General features: G+C 36.8%; 1 protein-coding gene across 5 annotated transcripts in view; it reads right to left on the reverse strand.

The window, feature by feature from the left end:
- LOC146004410 (protein FAM193A-like) overlaps positions 1–21,386 on the reverse strand; it is a 78,769-nt gene that overhangs the window by 55,961 nt on the left and 1,422 nt on the right. For all 5 annotated transcript variants that reach the window (XM_083143254.1, XM_083143251.1, XM_083143255.1 and 2 more), the window contains exons 2-6: positions 9,104–9,210; positions 6,276–6,446; positions 3,151–3,293; positions 2,025–2,215; positions 527–657 (exon numbers count right to left, since the gene is read on the reverse strand). In XM_083143254.1, the coding sequence (XP_082999380.1) occupies positions 527–657; positions 2,025–2,215; positions 3,151–3,293; positions 6,276–6,446; positions 9,104–9,210 (743 nt within the window). The remainder of the gene's footprint in view (positions 1–526; positions 658–2,024; positions 2,216–3,150; positions 3,294–6,275; positions 6,447–9,103; positions 9,211–21,386) is intronic.

Consider the following 21,386-nt stretch of genomic DNA (forward strand, 5'->3'; position numbering starts at 1 on the left):
GCCCCTCCAGGTTGCAACACTGCGAACGAACGTAGCCACAGACAATGGAGTGGGGAAATCTGATGTGAGGTGCGCAAACAATGGATTGCAGCGTCTTGTTTTTAAACTTGTCAAGTTATAGCAGTGAGTCACAGAATGAATCCATATTTTTGTAACTAACAAGTATTTGTAATTATTTTTATGCAAAGAACTGGAAGACATTTATTGAAACAACCACACAAGAACAGTAAAAAACTGTCCACCTAGTTACATGTTTTAAATATAATCAGACTTCCGCATTAAAACAAAAAGTACATCATAATTACAATCATCACAATTTTATCCTTGAACATTATTTTTATTCTCGTTTCGTATGACCTTAGCAAAACTTGTACAAAGTGAATAAACTAATAGTGAAATCCATACCATCTTCAAGTAAGAATAACCAAAACTACTGAACTAATTTTGAAACTAAACTTATTACTTTACTTATGAACCACTGTGATTCTTTAACTTTCGATTATTTTTAGAAACAAAAGGGGCTTACTTGTATTCATGTATCAACGTTTCGACATCCCTCCACATGGCTCCAATGAGTGCCATCTCATCATCAAAAGCCACATACTGATGGACCAGATCATTTCCTTTCTGGTCTTTTGTTGGTGGCAGACTTCTTAACTGGAAAGAAAATGCATTATTTAAGACTTTGCACAATAGCACTAAATTATTGATTTTGTTTATAAATGGGTTGTATATGAAAAGGAATTTTAGGAATTTAATATTCAAGCAATAGATAATAATACATCCCCAACTCGAAAAGGAATGGGACCAATTAACTGATATTAGTCAATTCATGTGACATTGGTGTATCAATGGAGTCTTCATTACCCTGGAAGTAGTGGAAAATTCGAAGTTTCCATTTATTTCGCACCAATATTGTGTGGAAGAAGTGTATTTGATGATAACATCAGAGGTATTTTAATATTCTGATGTAATTATTGAATGAATTGAAATGAAAACATGTTTTAGTAACATTTATTACAATGATTATTCTTTTTTTTTACTTTCAGAAAATTGTTACAGAAAAAGGAACGACTTAAGATGACCGGACCCCTCTCCGATTTTCATCATACACTGCTCTCCATAAATTAAGCAACAAATGGTGATCATCCAATAGAATCAAACACAAGGCCGGAGGGTGTACATATTTTATTTGTAACGAAAGTGACCGTTGTCTGACACTAATAAGGGATATGATCCCTAACGCATTCGTTGCTTTCTTTCAGCGTGCCCACCACTCTTCTTCTCTTTTCTCCAACTGTTTTCTCTTTTACCTCACATTTTCTTGTTGTTGCTTAATTTCTGGAGGGCAGTGTATTTGGCATACTCACTAATTGACGCCTCCTAATAACGAATCTGAATCTGAAGTTAAAAGTTGTTGGAAATGTCTAGAAATTGCAAAATAAGCTAAAATAAGGTATTAAGTTTTCGGAATGGAAACCGTCGATTTTCGCAAATTTTTTTGTTTCACAAGGAAATATATATATTCCTGATACTACCACGACACCAAATTTTAACTATGTTTGCTCAACCTAACCGAAACTAACCTAACCACACGTCAATGGTTCGTGGGGCTAGCGTCAATGGTTCGCAATTATTTTGGAATTTCTAGACATTTCCGACAAATTTTAACTTCAGATTCATCATTAGCAGGCCTCAATTAGTAAGTATGTCAAATATGAAGAAAATCGGAGAGGGGTCCGGTCATCTTAAGCCATACCCAGAAAAAATTCACAAATGTGAGAAAATTTAAGCAAACATGTATTATATATGTGGAAAGAGGACATGTAGATTTCAAAGAAATTTGTTACATAACGCATTGCAACACATTTCCAATGATCTTTTGAAAAATGAAAACAGCAATAAAAAAAAAAAAAAAAAAAAAAGAGGTCTCCTGGCAAAAACTATATTTTCAGGCCCGTCCAGGAAGGGTTAATATTGATATAACATCATTATATACTCACAGCAATGAGAAAATGTCTTACCTGTGATATAAATACTGGAAGGTTATTTTGTATGAGAGGATCTGTGTACACACAGCTCTGGTACAGGTGCTTATTGAGCACTTCCCAAGTGAGACTAAACCTTCTGTTCAAATGCTCCACCTCCAGCTGCTGCAAAAGAGGTGCCAAGCGTTTGGCAGCCAAACAAAGCTTCTCGTAACCCTCGAGTAATCCTGAAAAGGCAATATTAAGGCATTAAAAACCTGAAAATATTAGTTGGAATGACAAATAAGATGTTTCCCAATATTTGATTCACTTGTGTTGGGCATCAATTTATGACAGATCATAAGTTCTTGCATTCTAAAATGTTGTATCAAAATTAATTGTATACAAGTTCAATCATGCTGTATAAATTATAACTTTGCAAGCAATGTGGTGATATTCTGTGGCTTAGCTAATGGAAGCTGTGATTATAAGTTTTTGTAATGCATGTTAATCCAATTGTTTTGGAATAATTTAAAGCATGTTTGCATGTGAAACATAATAAAAACCTGAAATTACTAATCGCAGACTTGTTTTTGACTATTAGTGTGAGTTAGCGTAACCTGTTAAGAGCCTGAAAGGTAAAAATTTCAATAAGGTAGTTGGTCCCCTGCTATTCTCCAGCTGCAAGCAGTGCAATGAGAATTGGTAGGTGGTCACAAACTACCTTGGTCAACCTGTCGGCCCAGTATTTATCCACCTCCGCCCCTAACACCCCCAAATTTCCTCAACACCCCCCCTTAAATTTTTCACAAAGGACAAATTTATGGTCATTTTGGCTCTAATTGTACACTTAAACCAAATATATATGAACCCTATCAGATGGAAAATGGTGGATAAATCCTTGTGTCTGCCTGGCCACAAGATATATATCTACAAAAGTAGCAAATTTTTAGAGCTAATCATTTTTACAAATTAAGACCTAGTTAACTCTTTATGCACAGATAACTTAATTGGGACTAGACCAAGTGTCTCCACTGGGTATAGAACCCAAACCCCCTTAATTAGAAGGTGATGAAATTAGCACTATGCCATTAGGGACACCCATCCATGACACGAGGTGATACAAATAGTATAAATTTCCAGAATTATAACATGGAAAGTCAAATTCAAACATCAAACTCACCTGACAAAAATATCTCTGCCAGGGCAGGTGTCTGCTGTTCCCTGTGAAGCAACTCCAGCTGACGGACCTTTGCTTCAATCACAAACTCTTGGACCTGAGCCTCCAGTCGCTGGAACAGCTGATGAGGGTCGCACACGCATAACCTGTAACAGAAATGATTTTGAGTTATTGACTTCATTTATTTTACTTCCCTTTTTCTGACACCTTTGGTTATTATGAAGATGGGGATGAGAGATGATATGATGAAATTGATGAAGGGCAGGGCTGGATTAAGACAAACTTTATATTGATCAATTGATGCTGCATCAATTGATAGCATTATCTTGAAATATTCAGTGAACAATAAACACAACGACGTTATCGTTAACGTCACAGTGCAAATAACAATAGTAACGCTGTGTCTAGGCGTCTGAAATTGGGGCTCCAAATCTCATTCTGTTGGGGCTCCAAATCACATTCTAAGATTTATTTTCAGGTTAATATAGCAAAGGAAAACTGTTCAGCTTTCGGAAAATTATCGTCTGTTTTCATCTGGCCCTATTTCAGGAATGGGCCTAATGCAGCAGAATCAATAGCACCTACTTTAATCTGGCCCTGATGAAGGGACACTCACAAAAAACACGCATACCCAGGCTAGGATTCCAACCCAGGACCCCTGGTGTTGTAGCGTGCTAAGCTTACCACTCCACCACGAAGGCCGGCAGTGAGAGAAACGAGATGCATGAATGTGATTAGCACAACAACAAAAACATGGCATTCAAGAGTGCCTGCCTAGACCTGTTCTCACATTTCAACATGCCTATTCATTTGTTAGAACCATTAAAAGTGCATAACCAAATACAACATCTGTGGCAAATGTGTGTAAATATTAGGGATGGTCCGATATGAAATTTTGGCCGATACCGATAAAGTAACGATATAAAATTTACCGATACCGATATTCTACAGATCCGATATAAAATTATAAATTGGTCCTTGAAGAACCTGAAAGTTTCATTGACCTCCTTAATAAATGTGTGTTTCGAGGTGACAGCAGTGAAAAAGAAATTGCATATTTAGACATTTACGTTTTTAGAAAGTAGGGCATGGAGATTATCCATATAAATTACAACAAAATGGCAGAAGTTTGCACTAAATTATCAGATATTGATCGATATATCGGATCAGTAAAATAATCGGTAATTTTACCGATACACCGATATACCTATATCGGCCGATACCGATAGAGTACAGATTAATCGGTCCCATCCCTAGTAAATATTAATATACTGGAGCAAACATTAGAGCTTGTTAAGTCTGAAGGTAAAAAAAAGTTGTCATTTTTCCAAGCTGTTTTTGTTTGCAATCGATTTCGCCACCTGTCTGGTAGCTTTGTCAGGCATATACTGCATGTCAAAAGGATAAGAGAAGGATAAATTACCAAGTGAAATCAATGTGTGTACATAATGATTTACCAATATGCACAATTGTGTATTATTGGCAAATAAATGAAGAATTGGTATGATATTTTTTCAGACAATACCCAACACATTTAAAATCATGCAAACACATCAAAACTAGACTATGAGCATTAAAATATCATTAAATCTAATATTTTGGAAATCCCCAATTGACTGACTTTTAAAATTAAAATGAATACAACAGCACTTAGGCTATTTGCTACATCAGCTACACAAGCCTTAAGAACAAAGTTAAACAAATCCATTGACTAAAATTACTATAGTTCACTCTAAACAATTCATTTTTCTGTGCACTTATTGTCCGCGATCCATTTGCCACAATCTGGTAGCTTCATCAGGAATGTACTCCGTGTAACCACCAAATGACGTTTTCAGATACAATGTAAAATTACTATGAATAAACAGGCTGTATAAAGGCCCTCAACCATAAAACCTCCTAGTTGTGTGTACAAGCACCAGTGACTTATTAGCCTGCAAGCATGCAATTTCCAAGGTGTACATACTGTGAGAATGAAAAGTTGACACTTTTAGTATCTCCCTCCCAAAGGTCAACCTTATACCCCGAAAAACTTCTGGTAATGGCTGTAATCAAATCTTTGGTCTCAAGTTAACAAGGTTTAATTGTTGATTCAAGTCCACACCATGCACAGATAGACTAATCAGCACTTGACCTACAGTTTTAAAGTGGGATCTGAACCACCATGTGATGTGCCTCCAAGGGGTATGAAACCTGGTGCCCCTTGATTACAAAGTGACGACATTACCACTACGGAGACTCACATTAACATATGAACAATGATGGCAATGTAATAATTACTCTTAATTACCTTAATGACAAATTGATACTATGGGAAAGAGACACGCGGTAATAGATAATTCAGGTACTCATGTTTTCCGCGAAGCTGTTTTAAGTTATTTTCTATTAATTTCGGTAGCCACTGCCACCATGCTAGTTGGAATTCGTTGTGTCGTTGCTTGGCACGTTTCAGCTCTTCCTTCCTAAATGCATGGTTTCCTTTACTGCAGCAATTAACACTGGTGAACAGCAGACAACACATATAGGCGACAACAGCACACCTAGCAGCGATTTAGGAAGAAACAGCAGAAACGTGCCAAGCAACGACACAACAAATCCCAACGAGGATGGTGGCAGTGGCTACCGAAATTAATAGAAAAAAAGTTAAAACAGCTTCGTGGAAAACGTGTGTACCTGAATTAATGACAAAGTACAGCAAGAAATTGCATTTTCATGATTACAGAAGAAAAACACTATATTACAGCGAGACCGTGCTAAATCCCAGCACGGGGACCACCTTTATGGCAGTGACAAGGTGTTGCCCCGTTTACTGTAAAGAAATTTGCGGTCAAAAAACTAATTAGGCATACTGCTGCCACCCCTTTTTGGGCAAGAAGCAGCAACATTGGAATACCTGATCCCAAAAGCCAGATGGAAAGCAGGACTTTGTCAAAGAAACTGTCCTGCGCTGTGAATGTAGCCTGGCACTACTTTAAAACACACTGAAGTTCTGGTGACATTTCATAAACAATATCTCCTTCCTGTCATAGAAAGGAAGGGATAAGTAAGGACACAGGTTCAAGATGGCTTACATATACAGAAATGTGCAGTTATTTCTAATTTAGCTGATAACTTAAAGGTAAACTTACTTGCGAACCAATTCTTTCATTTTGGCTTCATTAGGCCAATCATCTGATCTATTACTGTCTCCCATGCTCCCTTCCATTGCCATGCGATAAATTTGCCTTATATCCTGGCGAAGCTCCATCCAGTAACTTTGCAAACGCCTCATTTCTTCAAGCTGTTCTGTAGCTACCTCTCTGTGAAAGACAAAAGCATGATTTGAAAAACTGATAAGTCACACAATTATGTGGATTACGTTGTAAGAAATTACAAGCACACAAACGTACATTTGTTCTCATGAGTCAAAGCTAATGGTTATAAAAAAAAAGAGACCTGCAATCTCAATTAGTGCTGATTCAAACACTGTTCAGTGCAAAAGATACAGTTATCTCACCCTGTATTGAAACAGTTTGTTGTTTATTTTACTTCACTCTTCTGCCACATTTGGCTAATTGTGAAGACAAGGATGAGTGAGGATATGATGAAATTGATGAAGGGGCACTCACAAAATGCACCTACGTCCAGGTGGAATTCAAGCCTGAGACCCCTGGTGTAATAGGATGCTGTGCTAACCACTCCATCAATATGGTTTGTTGTTTATCATGACCACATTGTGCATGTGATCTGGCCTAGAAATTTTTGCACACATATCCCTGTTTCTGAGAGGCCCCGAGGCCCACCAGCCTCATAAATGGATACCTGGGGCAACGCTGGGGGTAAAGGCATCCGAGCGTGATGCTGATCACATCATCCCAACTATGGCTCAAGAAGATGTGAAGCTCTATATCTCCACATCACCCCATATGCCTTCATGGCATGTGTACACACCCACGGGGGTATCTTATTTTTTTTACCTTACATTGTGCATTACATAAAAATCACTGTACCCATATCACTTATTTCATTCAGTTGGAAGCTATTAATTTCAAAGGGCCACCAAATTAATTCTTTCAGATGTAAGTGGCAGCATGTACTCTGAGTGCCAAAGTTGGCAGTCAAAAGCATTACCACATCTTCTCGACTGTCAGCAGGCTGATTTTCTGTAGGTGTGGTCACTGCATCACCCAACTGAATGTACGAGGCATGTCAAAAAAGTAAAGATACAATGGAGATATACATATTAGGGAAAATATGTAAGGCATAAGTTGACATCACTGGCAGTAACCTTGATACTCATTATTTCCAGTAGCGTCCATTCGCAGTGCTGCGCCGAGTCTTGTGCAAGTCAGACGTGCTGGAAGTGGCTGAGGCGATAAAGATTTATATCGCGGCAGCCACTTCCAGCTTAGCACTACAAATGAACACGACTGGAAAGAGTAAGGATCAAGGTTACTGCTAGTGATGTCAACTTATGCCTTACATATTTTCAATAAGATATATATCCGTTGGTTGTATCTTTACTTTCCTGACACACCTCATATTTGGGGGAAGGATGAAGACATGAAGGTTTAAAAAAAAATATTAAATCATAAGATGAAATTTTCCCAATTTTTGGTTGTGGTTTTTCCCCTCAAATGAGGAAAATAGAGGACATTATACTCCGTCAAGGACTGTAGATGCTTACTCGGTAATTGCCTGGCAACCACATGGGACAACTTACATCCAATGAAGCCAGTGTGCCTTTAAAATTAATAGCCTTACACGAAACAAAATAAGGGATATGGTACAGTGTAGTGATGTGATGAAGCTGAAAATTTGACGATGCCAACGTACTCTCCGATAATTTTTGGAACCGATACACATATTGAACCAATTCTGATACATAAGATTATTCAACAGAAATGGAATGTTATTTTCAGCATAACACAAATAAATTTGCTATGTACATTTCTATTGCATATTATGCATATATATATTCTCAGATTTAACATCAGTATACAAGCAGTTCCTTGAAATGCAAATAGAATTCTTATTCTTAATATTGTAAATTAATGCTGGCAGATTCAACTTCAGAAACATGAGCTTTTGAAGCACTACTGGAAGTAACCAACTTCTTCTTTTATTGCAAATCTGCCCAGCAACACAGAACGCTTGTTCACCGAATAATGATGCGTTTGGATACTGATTGTTTTAATTTCCAATACAACAGTGGACCCTGGTCATGTGGAATAGTCGGTTCAGCAATGTACTGTTCTATTTCAGATTTTGAGGTACAGGCTCGTACCCCGGATATTTTTTGAGGGAGGGGCAAGATTCGAAAATGTGTTATATATATAAAGAGATTACAAAACAGTTGAAATGTTTTTATTAAGTGTTAGATTTTAATTAATTCTTGCCCTCTATTAATAATGGTCAATAAGATTTTATACTTATATTAGTCTTGCTATTTTCGTAGCTTTTCAAAAGTTCACATATAAATATTTCATAATTCAAGTGGGGGGCAAGGCCCCTTCCCTTGGTTCATGGCAACACCCTACTTCACGGAGTCTTTGTAGTTTTGTTGCAAGGAGGCTTGAGTCAAATGTTTCATCCAGTGTGCAGTCTCTCACAAGGGACTATGGTAAAACCTTCCCAGAGACACTTCGCAACAAGAATGACTTGTCATGTCATGTCAGATCCAGTGTGGCACTGGCCAGTCTAACCCATCCTTGCCAATTCCACTTCAGTGCCAAGTAACTCCAATCTTTACTTCAATGCAATTTTTTTGTTATGTAAGTGTCTATAGAATTCCAGAGCTTTATAATGGCCTACCTCCAAATGTGGACATGGAGTTACCTGAATTCAGTTTCCAAGCATCACTAACCATGCATGTAGAACTTACCCCATCATGATATCTTGTACTTCCCAACAGTTCCACCGCAAAATATTCTTAAGAGTACTATACTTGAAATTGAATAAACAAATAAAAACTCACCTTCTATCTTTGCATGCCTCACACATGCAAGGTTTCTCTTCCCTCATTAAGGAGTTAGCAGCTGCAGTTGGGGATACAGACGTTCCCTCAGGATCTGTAGCAATCCCCTACAGAAAATAGACAATAATTAACAAAAAAAGCTTATATTTTGAACATCTACACACACACACATTTTCAACAAAAAAAGTTCAAACCATTTAATTTCTTTTTCAGGTGGCATTTTCATATGGTGTATATGAAGAGAGTTGTAGTGAACAACAGAGTAATTGAAAACTTGTACAACTGTACCTCTGATCAATAACAACATGAGGCAATTTAATATATATTTAAAAAAAAAAAAACAATCATATGGCTTCTACAATAGACTTACATAGATGTATAGACTTAATAATTGTTCCCAACATTAGAAACTAAGGTTAATTAATAAGTTATTGAGTGATGTGCTATATTTTTTTTTGGTTGTTAACAGGTAAGTAAAGCCTTACACTAGTGTGCATCTGCATATACAGGGTGTTTCAATAAAATGGGAATTTTTGCTTGTTGCATGAAACCCTTCCTGTTGGTGTTGGCGACACTTACATCTATTATTTGTTTTGACAAAATTAGGTCCTTTGATTGCAATATACAGTTGTTGTTAATTCACCTGGCTAAGCTTTGTGTCATTACTCTTCACTGGTGAAAAGCAAGGTGTTTGCAAGTTAGCGACAGACCATCGAGGGGCTTCAAACAACATTACTAGCTCCCATTTAGATGAGATGTTGGAATGTGTAATGGTTTATCTCCTTCGCTGGCTGTTTGTAAACATCACATTGGTTGGCTACCTGCTGGATGTAACATTCCAAACATGAACTACTCTGTGCTTGTTCAGGGTGTCTACCAAAATAAACTCAAAATTCTTGACTTCATGACTTTTTCTTGACCTTTATTTTTCTTTTTCTTAACATTTATTTAATCACCCCCTAGTGAGGTATAGTTGGAAATTAAAAAAATATATATCTACCCCTACCACAAGGCTGCTTAAGATGAAAGCTGAAGCTGTACTTTAACAAGAGATTTGGACTTGCCTTAACCCTTAAAGGATGGACCATGTGTGTCACAGCAGGGATTTCCCTTAAGGACGGCTTGTGACACTGGTGTCACAAGTAGCTTTCTCTCGTAGTATGTTACTTTTTTAACATACTGTAACTTGGTTAATGATCGGAGATACATGTTTCCAGTTCTACATGAGTCTAGAGGTATGTAATTAACAATTAGTAAGGTTTAATATCAATATTACTTTCCATTTTCTTTCTTCTTCTTCTGATTACGGAAAATTTATTTTGTTTCCATCAGGATTATAGCCCAAAGTATACTGAACAAAACAAGGTATCATTGTACCTCTAACATTCTTAGTTACGGAAATATAAAATTTCATTTAGAAGCATGCAGAATTTCAATTATCCCTCTGAAAACACACTCGGCGTTAGTTAAAATACCTGGAAAATCAGCCTTGGCATCTAAGGGTTAATTATTAAGGGTAAAAATTAATGCTTCAGACTTCATCCTGGATGGAGAATGGGCACATTACTTTATTTAATATTCTTTCAAAACTTCACGGATACGAGAATGTAATCCTTAAGGAAGGAAGTGAACAATTCTTAACCACAACTCAATACAATTTTAGGATTCAAAATATTCAATTTTATGAAATTCCAGTACAGTTCTAAACAATGTAAATTCACTATACTGTAAAAAAATGTCCAAAATTCTTGACCACAAGCATAATTTCTTGACATTCTTGACTGGCAGACACCCTGTTGTTTCACAAACGGCCATATGTATGGTTGCAATTTGCACTTTTAACCCCTGTTTTTAGTTTATCTGTGCCAACGTTTCAGAGACTGGTTGTCTTCATCCTCAGGGTAGGGTATAATGTTTGTCTCCAATTAGTGATCAATCAGTAGTACACGAACATCTAATTAGTGATCAATCAGTAGTACACGAACATCTGACATGTTTGGGGAAGGCATTGATATGCATTGTTGTCAGGGTGGATAAAAATTATGATTTTTATCTTTTTTTTAAAAAAAAATTGAAATTGAAATCACAGTTTCAGACTTTTTTAAAAAAAAAACATGCAAAAAACGGCATGTATGTTCTCTGGTACAGTACATAAAGATATAAATCTTTTTATTTTAAATGCGAAAGGCATTTTCTGGTAAACGGCACTGTAAAATGTTTGATTAAAGCAAATATATACATTTGGTTCTGATATTGTATACATGAACATACTTTAGAAAAGTTTGTTGAGTGTTTTAATAAAAATTTCTTCCAATAAAAATAAAACGTTTTGGATGTACAGTAGAGCGTCGATTATCCGTACGTCGGTCAACCGAACGACCGCTTAACCGAACTGTGTACTCGCTCACTTTCAGATATCTGTAATGAAAAAAGTACGTGACTTAGCTGCTCGTAAGCGTGTAGGCTTGCTTAGACAGACCAAAATAAAGGATTTTTTTAAACGTTAATTTTGTGTACTGTGTGTATTGTTCATGCAAAATGCGTATGTAATATGTACATATTTTTGTTTAATAAACTGTACCACATACTATATATTCCTACTAAAGTTGCCTTTGTACGTTACTTTGTAATACATACTTAAAGAGATGCCTGTTTTTATGAATAAATTTACTGTACAGTACTTCTTTTTGGCAAATAAACATGTACAGTTCGATTATCCGAACAAACCAGTTTTCCGAATACCCATGTCCCCCAATTACTTCGGATAATCGACGCTCTACTGTACTATATATTTGTAACAAAATATATATTACAGTCTATGTAGATTAATTTTGGCAATTTTTTTAATGATAACTTTGTTTATTTACATCTCAACAATAATAACACTACAGTTTACCATGGTTAGTATTTTGTATATTTTTCTACACAAAATATTTGCTATTTTTCCTACGAAAATTACTGAGTTCCTTTCGTATGAGCTTCGACCCATCAGTATGATATGATTCATATTTTTATGTGAGGTCACTAGTAGAAAATATGTCACTAATGTATTTATTTTTGTGAAAGAAAGCGTAATTTCTTTGTTATTATATGTAATAATGCACCTTGCTTGTAATGTATATCTTTTGTTTATTGTATTTTATGCTACATTATGGGTAATTTAATGTATCTTTGTTTGAGAGAGTGCACTATATGAATTTGTATTTCTAAACATGCATAGATGTCAGTTTTGTTGGTAGCATCTTTTTGTAAATAGTGAGTGATTCATCTGTACTTGAATCTGTGTTCTTGAAATAGTATAAAGCGAGGATATCACGTAAGAAATAACACACACTTTCGCCACGAATCGACGAAGTTTTTAAACTTAAAAAGGAACTCCTCGGTGTTGTGCATACATCTTTGTATGGTAGTTCGGGGTGCAAGCTAGGCCTATGTGATCATAGGTACGCCGATAGCCATGCATCGATGCTATGCACAATACTGCAACCATTCTACGTTAAATAATAAAGCTAGCCTAAGGATTAATTTGGAAATAAAAGGCTAAGGAGCAAATATTGGCTCAGTTATTATTGCATATCTCTTGGTGTGGTAGTTCGGGGCACAAGCTAGTTCTATGTGATCATAGGCATGCCGTTAGCCATGCATTGAGTTTATGCGTTTTAGTTGAGTCAATTCATCGAAAAAGCGAAATCCTCCCTTAGTTTCAAATATAGTTGCATTATAATTGCAATAAATAAAGAATAAAACCTTTCAGTTTATATATACTGCAGTAATGTGGTTTTATTTCTCTGTGCTGTGAATATTGTCTTTGCCTAACACTATCCCTGTACCTGAGAGGAGTCTGTCTCTCATTGTTCACCGCTGAAAATTATTAAGTTATTATTAATAAATATAATAATACGTTTAATAGTATATTAAATAATACAGGCTATGAACGTATCAAGTACATGTATCTTGTTTCCATTTATCTAAGAGCCTAATCAACACCACTGATTGATTATGAGATTAATATAATTTCACCAAAAGTGATTCTTATATCTACATGGAAGAGTCAAAAAATAACCTTATTATTTTTTTAATTACCAGAATATGTACAATAGGAGTGAAAACAATTCAACATGCTTCAACACAGTCTCTACCACGTTCACAATGCAGGTGTCAGAATTTAATGAGAAAAAATTTCTTCCGAGAGTGTAACCACTCATGCCCTGCCTGTTTCACCTTAATGGAACTTCTTACCACCTAGTGTCTCCTTAAGGGGGGCCAAATGTATGATAATCACTTGGATGCTAGGTCCGGTGAATATCCATGATGTAGTAGACGCTCCAAACGAAGTTCCGTAATTTTCTAGGCTGTTGCATGAGCTGTATGTGGCCTCCCATTATCTTGCTGCAAGAGCACAACAGAACTGTGAAAACCACGAGGTTTTTACCTGATTGCAGGTTTCAAGTGTTTCTCAAGCAGATCACAATATGACTCACTGTCAACACTGCATCCTGTGTGCATGTAATATTCCAGGATTGGACTTTTACAGTTGTAAAAGAGCGTGTGCATCATAGCAGTGCGGGGCTGACTAGAACGAGCTGCGTCAGTCAGAGTTGACACTCCACTTTTAAACTTTCCGTGCCACTCATGAACCTGCTGAAGCAACACACAAGAATTCCCAACTGCATCTTTATTCTCCGATGAATGTCTATTGGATTTGCACTCTCACTACTCAAAAACAGGATAAGATAACAGAACACTGCTATTCTGGGGTGCAAATCTCCAAGGGGAAGGGGAGTCTTGATGTACTCCCTGACGTTACATTTCCAATCAGACCATGCATGATGGTACATACAACAGAAGAATAATATATGGGATATTCCATTGTGATGGGTGTGTCATTGACAATTTTACATTCATTTTTTAATTATTTTCTTAGCACCTTCAAATCTGTTACATCTCTATCATTTATCTTGATGAAAATTATTCAATTTCAGAATATTTCTCCCCCATCTCAACTTTTAGCTATGGAAACCTGCAACCTGCCACGTGCCCCTGGTGGTTATGTCAGAGCAAGAGTTTGCTGTGTTGGGTTGCATACGTACAGGATAGATTTTAAGCGGTTATAGAGCAGAAACTAAGCGGTTTCGAGGTAAACTTTATAGGGAAAAGTTACTCGTTTTTATGATATCTACCAGCACCCAAGCATTGTTGAAAGAGTTTTGAGACACCCTGTGTGTATATATATATATAAAATATGACAATTGAACACAAATGTAAGAAAGCACTATCAGAAAAATTGCATAGTTAGCGGACAGAAGAAACATACTCCAACTACGATCCCCCATCTTGAACTTCTGGTTTTAATATCAGGCAAGCAAATTGAAATTGTAAGTTTGTTTTTACATTTTTGAGTAGGTATACAAAGACAGGGTCCATTTTGATTTAAACAATGAAAAGATTTATGCAAGAAAATTAACCAACAATCTCTGTGTAAAATGAGATCTCAATAATCTTGAAACTACAAGTTGTCTTCAGTGAAAATCAGGTGCTAGTAATGAACAGTTCCGTAAAGTACGATATAAACATTGTATTAAGACGTAATAAGATATAAACATTGTATTAGCTAGCTTGCATTTAATTTGAAGCTTCAGGTTGTAGTTATCAAGAGAAATGGACACTTGTAACACCTGGATCCAATTTAACATTTTTCTGTACATTAATTGATGGATTCAGGGCAAAAGAGGCATAACTCCACCTTTCACGGAAATGAAGTTACATATATAACTTTGAAGTATAAACATTTTAGTGCTAGAAGTTTCAAATACTTTCTCATAGAGGCAGCACTATGTTTGTGTTTTAAGTTTCCCTCCTTTGTTCAGAGAACAAAGTAATTTTGCCCATTCATGTAAATATATTAACTCTATATTGAATGGTGTAAGGATAAGATACTTGTAAAACTTGTGATACACCACACTTGAAGAATACGGCAGAAGATGATGCACATAAGAGAAGCCAGCTACAAAAGAAAAAGATGAACACCTTGCACAGGCTGAAGCAAGACAGAAACTATGTGTTTACTTTTGACTTACAGAAAGCATTGGCCATTTCAAATCTGGAAACCTCTGTGGGATATTGTAAATTAAATTTACGCGTATATAATATGGGATCCTATTCTTTTAATAATGGCAATAGATGCATGTGTATGTGGCATGAAACCCAAGGAGGCTGAGGTTCCTAAAATGTTGCATCTTAAGTTGTAAAACATCTAAATATGCCAAAAGATACGAAGGCAATTTGAAAAAAAAAATGCTGTTTGACAGACACTCGTAGATACAGAACTTTTATTATACACATTAGAAAAGTACATTTCATCACTTTTCGACATAATCACCATTCAAATTGAGGCACTTGTCATAACGTTTTACAAGGTTTGAAATTCCTTCTGCAAAAAAAACTCCCGCCTGGGAACGAAGCCACCCTCTAACAGCATCATGAAGCACATTGTCATTGTCGAAGGAATGCGATGCAAGCCACTGCTTCATGTGTCTGAAGAGGTGGTAGTTGCTCGGTGGCAAATCTGGGCTATAGGGTGGATGATCAAAAACATCCCAACAGAACTGTTCCAAAAGTTCTTGAGTGCGTCCAGCGGTGGTCTCATCGTCAGTCACAATTTTGTTAAGAAATTGTTCTCCTTCCTCGGCATAACGCGAAAGAAAGTCCAAATTAGAACAGATTTGGTGTTTTTTGTGCTCATCAGAGAGGAGTTTTGGAACCCAACGAGCACAGAACTTGTGGTATCCCAACTTTTCTGTCACCACCTCATACAAAACATTTCGAGAAATTTGTGGAAAGCGAACAGGAAGTTCAGATATCGTGAACCGATGGGCCTCACTGACCGTTTTGTCAATTTCCTGCATGAGTTCATTGCTGACTACACATGGTCGCCCACTCCTTGCCACATCGTTCACGTCAGTTCGTCCATCTTTAAACATGCGACACCTTCACTCATCACGTTTGGTTGGTAAACATTACACAGTTCGCGACGAATCGCAGCTGCCGAAAGTTCTTTTGCACAGAGAAATCGTATTACTGCACGCACTTCACATTAGGCGGGATTTTCTATTGAGCGTTCATTTTCAATTGTTATAGCGGACAAATCAACACAACCATCTCCTTCTACTGCTCACTGACTACTGAACTACTGCACACAGCGCCACAGGACTGACGTCGCTATCCCCGGATATTTCTTGCACATGCACAAACGGAGGTTTTTATCTGAATTGCCATCGTATAAAGTAATAATTGCATAGTCTTGATGACTTGTGTACAGTGCAGAAGCGGAAATGTAACATGTGCGTTTCCTTGATGAAATTAGTGCAGGACCCAGGCATGAAAGTGAAAATAATAAACCACAAATTTATGATACATGATTGTAGCTATCTTCCTAAAGATTCAGGTTTCGGTTTGATTGAATTATGCAGTCAAGAAATAATGATTGGATAGATATTACACGACAATGTAAAAAAAGAGCTTTCATTGCATAAAGAGGAAAACTGCGTTAGTGAAGGAGCCAGTAGATAAAATAGTTGTTTATTGATTTTCTCCCTCCCACTTATAATATACAATAAAAAGCTTCAACTTGGCTTGGCTACTGGTCCAGTGACATGGCCGAACTTCACCATAAATGAATATTTTGGCACAAAATCACAATTAACCACCACTTGGCTTAATAGCCTTTAAAAAACAAAGTACGCCTGTCTATTTGCTATGAAAGAGTTATGTTAAGTTTTAGAAGAGCTTCCACAAAACCTTAAATGAAATCATCACTGCTGTTAATACAGTTTCTGTTGCACATCAGTCCACTGCATGTCGAACAGCTCACCCACCAGGATTGGAATAGTCAGGGGGTCAGCCTACCTAATATAACCTTACCGGAAATGGTTTGTGGGGCTATGCGTCAATGGTTGAATTTCCGCTATGAAACATTCCCACATCACACAAAACACCTTCCAGATGTTAGACAATGCTACAGGAACTTATTACCGTAAGTAGTTTCTTCTGTAAAAATGAAGAAATCTGTCTGGGGAATATCAGATTAGTACCGAAATTCTTTGTACAGAGTGTAGCTCTATATGGTGCGGAAACATGGACACTGAGAACACGTGATTGGAAGCTCTAGAAATGTGGCTATGGAGACGAATGGAACAGGTGAAATAGACAGAAAAAATGAGAAATGAAACGGTGCTGGAAAGAGTTGAGAAAAAGAGATCAATGCTGGACATAATCAGGAAGAGAAAAAGGAATTGGTTGGGTCACTGGATGAGAAGAAACTGTATTCAAAGGGACGGTCAATGGAAAGAAAATCCAGGGAAGATGATGATACTGGATGAGTGATGAATGAAGCGAAGAGCTGAAGATCGAACAGGTTGCCCCTGGGCAGAAAACAATGAATGAATGAATAAAACATGTTTTAATGACATGAACCCAGGGCACTCCTTAAATTCAATGATATTAGCAATTCAGTGTGGGTGGATTGCACATGGTTTTGGTGTTACCATCCAACACAACATTTTGGAGTCCTGCACCAAACATCCTAAGGTCAATATCCGGATGAACGAAAAGGGCACATACTGTATGTGTTCCACTTTCCAGCTAAGATTGATTTGTTTTGTCTTGACTCACGAAACTTTTAGTTTGCCTTTCTGCTATTTTTAGCTAAACTTGAAGATGAGGATGAGAGATGATATGATGAAGGGACATTCACAAAGAACACCCGTGCCAAGGCCAGTAGAGTAGTACTCTTATTCAATGTTTCCTCAGTATCTGGATTTAGGATTGAGAGAGAGAAAGAAAGGAGAAAAGAAAGAACCTAGAGGTAGAGAACTGTTTGAGAGAATACCCTTTTCACTCACGGTACAGCACCTTGAATAACGTAGTGTGGAAAATGACCCAAGAAACTGGTTCCCGCGACAGATGAGAACATAGATGGCAGTGCAATCAGAATCGGTGCTAATTTTCTTATAAAAGTAATGCAGCTTTGTTAGTTTTTGGAATATATTATGTAGATTTGTTTGTCTTGAAAGGTGGTACGTGAATTGATGGAAACAGTTATATTTGTGGAGTGATTTGCAGTCACGAAATGGCATTAATTTGGAAAGAAAAGTAAAATAAAATGAATAAATAAATAGCATGCATGCATAACACAAGAAGAAACATTGCAATGTGATTCTGGACATCAGGTCTTGGTCTGTGTATTAGAGTTTATTTTTCTATGTTATTAGAATATAAATAGTATCCCGAGAGATATTTCATACCAAGGCGACAAACCGCAAGTGTCGCTTGGAAGGTAGCAGTCCGTAATCAATGCAGCCTTTCGAACCGTAGGGACACAAGCTCTGACTGCACCGTTTCCTCAAGGAGATTTCACACCAAAGCGACACACGACAAACGATACAAGGATTTCACACCACAGCGACACGCGACAAACGATATGAGGATTTCACACCAAAGTGACATGGGTCCTTCGGTCCAAAGCAACTTTCACACCTAAGCGACACATGTTGCTTGGAAACGAGCCAATCAAGAGCAACATTTCACATCGTAGCGGCATGACGGGAAGCACAGGACAGCGTTCGGTTGGTGAAATCTTCAAGCTATAAGTGTCCCATGCCCCTTGTCGCTTTGGTGTGCAATCTCCCTAAAGCAAGACACTCATTGCATCGCGCAAACAACAAACCATGGCAACATGTTGCAAGCTATTGAGAAAATGGCCCAGTTTGAGCGACGCACCAGCGACAAAGCGACACGTGTGACTTATCGTGTCCCCTAGATCTGTTGTTGTAATGTGCGGTTTTTCGTGTCGCGTATCTGTTGTTCGCACAATTAGCAGCGAACACTTGCCAGTAGACTGAAGGCACCATGTCGCTTGTCACTTACTTGGGAACTAAGCACGTCGCTTCAGTCTGAGCACCCTTCCTTTAAGGAGCTGTCCGACCGAAGTAACAAGTAGCACGTGAATACGCCATATGAACGTGTCCTTTGCTATTTGGACCCTCATGTGCAATGAATGCTATTTTACAGTCTGGAAGTGTGTGTCACTAGTGTGACAGTGTGAACATCCCGTGTCGCTTGTCCCATTGGTTTGAAAGTTTCCTTACACTCATGTGGCACTAAGTTTTGCGGGGTTCCCCTTGTCGTTTCATGGAATCATCATTATCATCATGGCCGCGATTAGTTTAAAGCGGAAGAAAAGAGACAGTAAATATCCAAAATACAAATGCTTCAGTGTGTATATCTTTAAAAGAAATGATGATGATGATAATAATAATGAACTTAAGTCATACACAAAATTCTAGTTGCCAAGAGCATTCCACGCATATTTTTTCTCCAGTATTATTAACAAAAGTATGACAGTCACAGGACGTGGTCGACTGTCTAGAATGTTCTTTGCGACCACTGTACCAAATATCATAGCAATTATCACATTCATAGAAATGCTTCATGTAAAAGAATCAGACGTTGCAGCGAAAACTCCATTTACTTCCATTATAAGCAGACGAATATCAAGCACCGGGTCCAACACCAGCACCTCAAGCGGTATCATTTTCGAGTGAAACCAGCCAGAGAGCGCAGAACAGTGCTGTTTTCCACACTACATTATTCAAGGTGCTGTATTCACGGGCCATGTAGTTGCAGAATTCACTCAATTTCAATTTTTTGCAACAGTTGGATGGTAAAACTAACAAAATCGTTTTTTCTCACGCCATTTTGAAGCCTGAGAAAACTAATGCCTTAACTGCTCCGATATTCCTGGCCGTACTTTGTTTTTATCGTCCACTAATTTAGATAGTTTGAACTGGTTTTCATTTTCTGCATTTTTTTAATGGTGTTAAGTTTCTAGTTGAATTTGGACAGAAACATGCAGCAATCACTTTTCTCAAAATTTCCTGATTTCATATGGACAGACTGACTCCAAAGATATTTTCTTGCATTACTGGATAATTGTGTTTCATTAAATGCTATCAGAAAAAGTCCAACTTGGATCTTAGAAAGTTACGTATTATACTAAAAGAGGGGGAAGAAACTTAATTTACACAATTGCAGAGTGAATATCTATTTTTTGCAGCCAATAAGAATAGTGTCAATTAATAAACAGATCAATCATTTATTTGAAAAGCTAGTGCAGCTTTTTCAACAGCAGGCTTCAATCATATTCACTTATTATTTAAAGTATCATGTAAAAAAAAAAATACAAAGATGTAAATTCATACATTTCCTACTAGAACATAAAAATTCGAACAAATTTAACAATAAAATTTGTCAAAATAATTTTGTGACACCCTGTACTAAAGGTTATATAGGTATTCTAGATTTATCATAAATCCAGCCTGAAGAAAAACTTAGGTGCATTGAAACATATAATAGGCCACAACTAAAGTAATGTTCCTTATCGGGTATTCACAGAATGAATTTCTGTACATTTCAACGCAATTTTAAAATAATATAATATTCAGCAATACACAGAAAATCGTAAAAATAAAGAATTTGAATATGAAACAAACATTATATTTGAACATCTTGATTCTGAAAACCTAGAATCATGATCCCAACACAATATACTCTGTTCAAATGTTCACCAAATTATCTTAACTTTAGAAAGTATATTGAAAACTGTTATTTACCTGTGCAAATGATCTACTTTGTTCCTATATTACCCAAGATAAAAAGAGAAAGCCTTTCAGGCTCTAAACTGTTGAAAATAAATAGAGTCCCCTAAAAATATTATCGAGCAAAATGTAGATAATTAGTTTCATTCAATTTTTTCTTACATCTTAGGTATTTTTAAGGAATGCAAATCTTTAAAGCTCCCCAGAATATATATTGGCAGAAATACAATACTACAAACCGTAATATTTGCAGATGACCAGATATTGATGGCAACAAATGAAGATGATCTACAATGGTCTGTTTTCAACTCCAATCAATCCTCACAAATTACAACATTAAAATTGCAAAGGATAAAACTAAGTCAATGGAAATAAATTGTGAAAGACTTTCTAGAGTATAAATAGTGATAAACGATGAAATAATAGTGCAGGTAAGGCACTTTGTATATTTGCCAAACCATAATTTACAGTTCAAATACCTAAAAGATGTTGAGAAAATTTTTGGAAATGATTTATTTACTTACACCGATGCTAGTGCAAAGATTGTCACTTCTGTATTGGATTTTGTTTCAATTAATAAAACTTGACATTGATTAAAACTGGGTAACTGGTTATAGAGATGGGCACGT

The sequence above is a fragment of the Lepisma saccharinum genome, chromosome 21 (assembly GCF_977018435.1).
Source record: "Lepisma saccharinum chromosome 21, izLepSacc3.1, whole genome shotgun sequence".
In the NCBI taxonomy this organism is placed as follows: Eukaryota; Metazoa; Arthropoda; class Insecta; order Zygentoma; family Lepismatidae; genus Lepisma; species Lepisma saccharinum.